Source organism: Bipolaris oryzae (genome assembly GCF_000523455.1).
Source record: "Bipolaris oryzae ATCC 44560 unplaced genomic scaffold scaffold_283, whole genome shotgun sequence".
Lineage (NCBI taxonomy): Eukaryota > Fungi > Ascomycota > Dothideomycetes > Pleosporales > Pleosporaceae > Bipolaris > Bipolaris oryzae.
In genome coordinates this window covers 11793-17257 of record NW_006911559.1, presented here as the reverse complement: position 1 = coordinate 17257, position 5465 = coordinate 11793, and the positions used below count along the sequence as shown (strand labels likewise).

General features: G+C 46.4%; 5 protein-coding genes across 5 annotated transcripts; 3 read left to right on the top strand and 2 right to left on the bottom strand.

Moving 5' to 3' along the window:
- Window positions 1-376: 376 nt before the first annotated feature.
- COCMIDRAFT_62452 (uncharacterized protein) lies at window positions 377-871 on the top strand (the record flags this gene model as incomplete). Its single annotated transcript, XM_007695220.1, has 1 exon — window positions 377-871. A coding segment is annotated over one exon (495 nt), but the record flags the coding sequence as incomplete, so codon positions are not given.
- Window positions 872-1718: 847 nt separating this feature from the next.
- On the top strand, window positions 1719-1916 carry COCMIDRAFT_109711 (uncharacterized protein; the record flags this gene model as incomplete). Its single annotated transcript, XM_007695219.1, has 1 exon — window positions 1719-1916. The coding sequence occupies one exon, from the start codon at window positions 1719-1721 to the stop codon at window positions 1914-1916; it is 198 nt and encodes a 65-aa protein (XP_007693409.1).
- A 99-nt stretch (window positions 1917-2015) lies between these two features.
- On the bottom strand, window positions 2016-3204 carry COCMIDRAFT_109706 (uncharacterized protein; the record flags this gene model as incomplete). Its single annotated transcript, XM_007695218.1, has 2 exons — window positions 2016-2770; window positions 2829-3204. The coding sequence occupies 2 exons, from the start codon at window positions 3202-3204 to the stop codon at window positions 2016-2018; spliced, it is 1131 nt and encodes a 376-aa protein (XP_007693408.1).
- A 1697-nt stretch (window positions 3205-4901) lies between these two features.
- COCMIDRAFT_109715 (uncharacterized protein) lies at window positions 4902-5063 on the bottom strand (the record flags this gene model as incomplete). The annotated part of the gene is made up of 1 exon (XM_007695217.1): window positions 4902-5063. The coding sequence occupies one exon, from the start codon at window positions 5061-5063 to the stop codon at window positions 4902-4904; it is 162 nt and encodes a 53-aa protein (XP_007693407.1).
- Window positions 5064-5192: 129 nt separating this feature from the next.
- Window positions 5193-5345, top strand: COCMIDRAFT_109716 (uncharacterized protein; the record flags this gene model as incomplete). The annotated part of the gene is made up of 1 exon (XM_007695216.1): window positions 5193-5345. A coding segment is annotated over one exon (153 nt), but the record flags the coding sequence as incomplete, so codon positions are not given.
- Window positions 5346-5465: the final 120 nt, after the last annotated feature.

Sequence of the window (5465 nt, the reverse complement as noted above, 5' to 3'; positions counted from 1 at the left end):
TCGATGATCGCGCCTATCACTTAATGGCTTGGAGTGCGGGGCAAGCATGACAAATGGAAAAGACACTAACAACTACCTTACTCTTTCATCGTTAACTTCCTGTAAGTCCTATTCATGGACGTCACAGGCTAAAGATTTCAACAAGCTACTCTTATAACAGATTTGCTTGACTCGGTCGTGTTATGTATCCATGAATTCGTTTTCACCTCAATCTGCAAAGACCAGTCTATGAGAAATTCATTCGACAAGTCTACTGGATTAACTTGGATCGATGGATACGACTGACTATGGAATAAAATACGCGGTTTCTGCAGATAGAAGCCAGCCTATACCTCACACGGATGTGCAACACTCACTGTCATCGTTGTTACCGACTCTCTCTGAATACCTTAGTATTGATGAAGAATCGCAAATCCATCAGCAGTTCCTTGGAAGCCATTGGCGACCCAACAGTCAGGTCTTGTGGAGTGGCTTCTCACGTGAAGAAGTTCAACATTGGGCAGATGCACATGACCTGCAAACACTCACTACTGCTATGGGACCTCTAATGAACCTAGATGACCCGCTATGTCCGAAAGAGAAAAAATCGAAGCAGAAATGGAGTAAATATATGAAGGGTGCTTCTGTAATCTTCGCGTGGTACATTACAAAAGGAGAAAAGGTCACTGTGTTGTCACCACCGCCCCCAAGGCGATTTAATCCATCTGGGATGACCACTTATCAAGCTATTGAAGAGCCCATTCTCAGGTGGGCCATAGCCGGTGGGGCTATCTTGCGAATTGAGATGGTGCATCCTACCGTGAAGGGGGCAGAGAACTTTGCCTACGAAGTCTGGCCTGTTGATCAAACTGCTTCCTGGGTTGCAGCCTTTGGGTTGACGAATTTCCAAAAGCGTGGGTGGAGACCGACAAAATCCGATCCGTTACATGTGGCAATAAGAAAAGCTATAGAGCCTAGTGAAGGCTCTGTCGATTGGTACAAGACTGGTATCTTAACCTGAAATAAGACGTAATATGCATTGGTCAACTATAAGAAGTAGATAAAAGGTAAGCAGGTTTAATTTTGAATACTTCTTGACTGTTATAATATGAGGTTGGATGCTAATAGTAGACATAAGAGAAGCCTCAGAAATTACGAGGAAAAGTATCCGAAACTACCAACGCAAAAAAAATAACCAGCTTGGGAGATTGTGCTGGACAGAAACATCTGTATTCACCTGGAATTTGGACTACTGTTCTCGCAAATATCCCCTAGGAACTGTAGAGTGGTTGTTCCAGTACGTTCATTACGGAATCTAGTTGATTAGTATGGGGGCTGAGGGGAACTTTGAGCAAATCAGATTAGATTGAGACAGAAGATCCAAAATCCGCTGTTTGTTTCGATCAGTGAATGGAGCAGACTAAATACTTCTACTCCTGCTGGACTAGACTTGATTAGATTAGATCAGTAATTCATGTCAAGTTTCAATGCTGCAACGACGAGTCAGTTATGTAGTTAAGGTTGCGTCGACTAGATTGCAATATATTGTGGATAAGCTTGAGATTTCCCTTCATTATAGCTGGTCGCAGTGAATGAGCGCAGTTTCGAGCAGAGCAGACGCGGGCGAATGATTGCCCACAGCATGCCCCGGAATTGTGTCCCAACCGTTGCTCGTGCTCAGAAGGTTTGCTGTTGTACGTAGCCAAGCTGCCGCAGCTGGGTAGGTGCTGCCCCTCGCCATGAAGAGTACTAGAATCTTTCATTCGCTGCATAGGGCAGATTTAGCTAAGCGCTACAAGAACACTACTCCAAGAGAGTGTGTTACAGTACCAGATACACCTTGCACTTATCTCTCATTCAGTACCGCTTGTTTTCTAATCGTTTCCATTGCCCATTTGATCACAAACCCGCTAAAATCATACCATGTAAAGTTTTAACATGATGCAAATTTCCTGTCATTCATAAAGAACGTCTATTTCTTTAGTATCCATTATGTAGTCCTCTATCTAGAAAATATTTCACGAATTTTGCAGCTACTATAATTCCGTTTGCAGTTGATTCTCGTCACTTTCGATATCGTCCTCGTCAACGACTATAGTGCCTCCAGCATTCCGAGCATGCTCGTCGCATGTGAATGTGTCCTTGATTTCTGCTGCCGCATCCGGAAGGTGGAGTCTGAACTCCGTGGTGATGGAATCAATCAACCCTTGGCCTGCGGCCGAAGATATTTTGTTCTGCTGCTGCGCGATGGTTGTCTGCAGCATCAGCTCTAGCTGACGGACCCTACGTTCTGCTTCTTGCTTCATCACTTCCATACTATGGTCCATATTCTTGGCCCACGTATTCACCCTTGAATGTATGGTTTGCAATCGATTTCTGCACTCGTCGTCTTGCAAGATTTCGGCTAGTGTATGTGCGGAGTGGACTTGCTTCAGCAATTGAACAGAGGTAAGATGTAGGCGATGAACTGCGGTGTGGCGTAATTGAGTAATGCATGGTAAGATTTCTTTGAAACACTTTTTTTGTTCGGTACTCATGCAACCGCTAGGCAGAATGTCCAAATGCTTCTTAATGACACGTACCCAGTTTGTGAGCTCGACCGCAGCTGCACAAGTCCAGCCATACTTTTCAAGCAATGAAGGAAGCCACCTCTTCATAAATCGGAAGCATACTTCTTCAAGGATTTGCTGGGATAGCGACAGTACATAATGTTGAACATTGTAGGGAAATGCAGATGGTCGCGAAGTTACGTCAAAGGTTCTATTTCCTTGGCTGTTGATAACAGAAATTCCTACATGCGAGCATGTGAGATGCTACCTATCGGACAAGAGAATAGTTAAAGTACATACCGGCTGTGGTCCCAGGACTCGATTTGTCGATAGTCTTAGTTTCCATCACTCGTCCGACATCGATTGACCTTCTAGGAGATACCTTGCGTTTCTTCGAGATGTTTCCGGTTGGTATTTCCGAGGATTGTCCTGTGATGAGGTCTGGAAAGTGCTTGCTTGCCATCTCCTCAGATTGGAACACGCCATCCTCAAGAAGAGACTTGAGGATAGAAACGACGTTGTTGATATGCGCGTCACCAGCAGACGCTTTTGAGTCAGGTAGGTTTTTTAGGAGGATTTTGCGTATAGCCTTTCTCTTTCGCACATTCTTACCAGTAAAGAGCTCACGATACTTTAAGAATACCTGTCGACGAGTAGCAGGCGCTTGAGCATCCATCTGGCTCCGAAGTATGGCGAATGCCGTATGAGTTATGATCTTGGAATAAGAATTCCCTCTTAATCCTGGCTTGGTATGGCCCCCCGCTTGCGTGTTCTTGTCTAAAGTGTCGTGCGCTGTCATCCATCGTTGACGATGCTAGCGATGCGGGCAACGCGCTGGTCGATCAGCAGTCTTGGCGGTGCCCCACTCCACGGCGCGTGGTACGTGTTGCGAAAGATAATCACACCACCATGCAGCAACTCCAACGCTCGCAAGGATAACATTTCTCCAAAAACGAGCTGCGCAATGAACCCTAGAATCAGTTAACACATTCTTGAATCACAACAAAACACCGTTTCTAAAAATATCAGGAGTTGTTGACCAAGTAGTATAGTAGAAAGAAAACTTGTATATTATTATTCCATTATAGTCCTGTACCAGCCGTTGGCTATGTAGGACTTTGGCTGAAGGCCGTTCTATCTACTTATTTACAATTTGGTACTTTGCGTTGTGTATGTAGCGTGACTGTGGTGCTTCGGCCTTTGAAAACTTGTATAAAATTGGCGATGTCTTTCACAATTCTATAATTCGACTTAGTCTACAATGTCCTTCCAAGTGCCTTTACACCTAATCATATCCTCTTTTCTGCCTTGCAGTGCCCACATCATATTGCTTGCGAGATGGACGTTCTCATCACCAGGCATCCTAGCACCCGCTCAGCATAAGCATGTGGCACATCCACCCTTTGGCATTCCCCCTAAAAACATAACTGTTTGAGATCGTCTTGGTGTAGAGATGTGACGGGTGTCTAGATCGTCGATAACTGCTACTATGTGTCAGCAGCGGGTATCATCGAGAGATTATCACAGCAATACTCATACTTAGTTGCGCCTGATCCTCCCATACAGACTGTCCATATATTCTGCCTGTGCGTGATGATGGTTCAATGTTGTCAGGCGCCTTTGAACGTATGACATAATCCGTAATGAAAAGATGCACCTAGATTGCGGCTGTGCAATCGCGTTTTTCGTGTACAGAGAAATGCAATTATGTCGCAACCATGCATGACGATCCTGTACCCGCCTGCGCCTCTGGATTCGACCCCTCTCTGCCTGCACCTACTTCATCTACGAGCCTACTATTCGCTATCGTGTGAGCGCGTCGCGCCCCTTCCAGCTATTTGTCAACACAGCAAAACAGCACCTGTGACAAGATGACGAACCACCAGAGCACTCAACGCTCTCCAGCCCATAGTGAGCATTGTGCCTCCATCCTCGAGGCCAACGTTATTCGTCGTTGTGAAAGCGTTCCGCTCCACGCTATCAAAACCTCGGCCAATTCCCTCCATTCATGGCTCAGCGCATATTCGCTACGTGTCGGTCTCATCACGACCCAATCGAAGTCGGACACATAGCTTGCCAGGCATAAATCGGTAGAGGGTACAGCGCTACTGAGGGCTACATACGTTGGGCTGGAAGCTTTGAAGACAAGCATAATCCTGCCTAATGCGAGATGACCCCGCACTTCTCAGCCCATACATCCGTGGGCATCTTACTGTGATATATGTGGCTGACTGCATCAGGGCAGTGACGAGGAATGATGATGAGGCCTCGTCATTGATTAGTAGGAGTAGATGACCAGATGACGCCTGCCAGGGAAGGCGTAATCGACATCTTCACTGCTGGTTCCGCCGCGAAGGACTCCACAACTACTGGCTATCCATCCGAAAAGACTTCGCAAATGGCCCTACCGAACCGACTAACTCTATTCGTCGTTTGGCATTGATGGGATACAGTCGCTACGTACATCCTGTTAGGTATCAACGCATAGGTGCAGCCAATCCTCGGGTCGGTGGTGTCGCACGGCAGGCACGCCATGAATCGACGTGATCTGATCATCCCAACCTCTCCAATTCATTTCTATAGTGTTTGAAATGTTTACTTCTATTAGGTCAATCCAAACTCCCGTCGACATCAACGAATAGATATGGATTCAGCCTCGGGCTCTCCCTCGCAACGCGTTCAGTACAAGCCTCTGGACGCTTCCCGAAACGAGATTCGAGTATTGTCCTTCGAGCCTCCCTCGACACCCGACGACTTGAGTGGTCGCCTAGATCGCATTCTAGGTCTACGTCTCGGTCCCTTGCGCCTTACACTTGAGCACGTATCTTTGGACGACTTTAACCCAGAATGTACAGTATTTCGTACCGCACACCTTACACAATGGAGCAGGAGCCAGGTTGACGATGCCTGGTGCAAGCAGTTTAAATCCTCAGACGT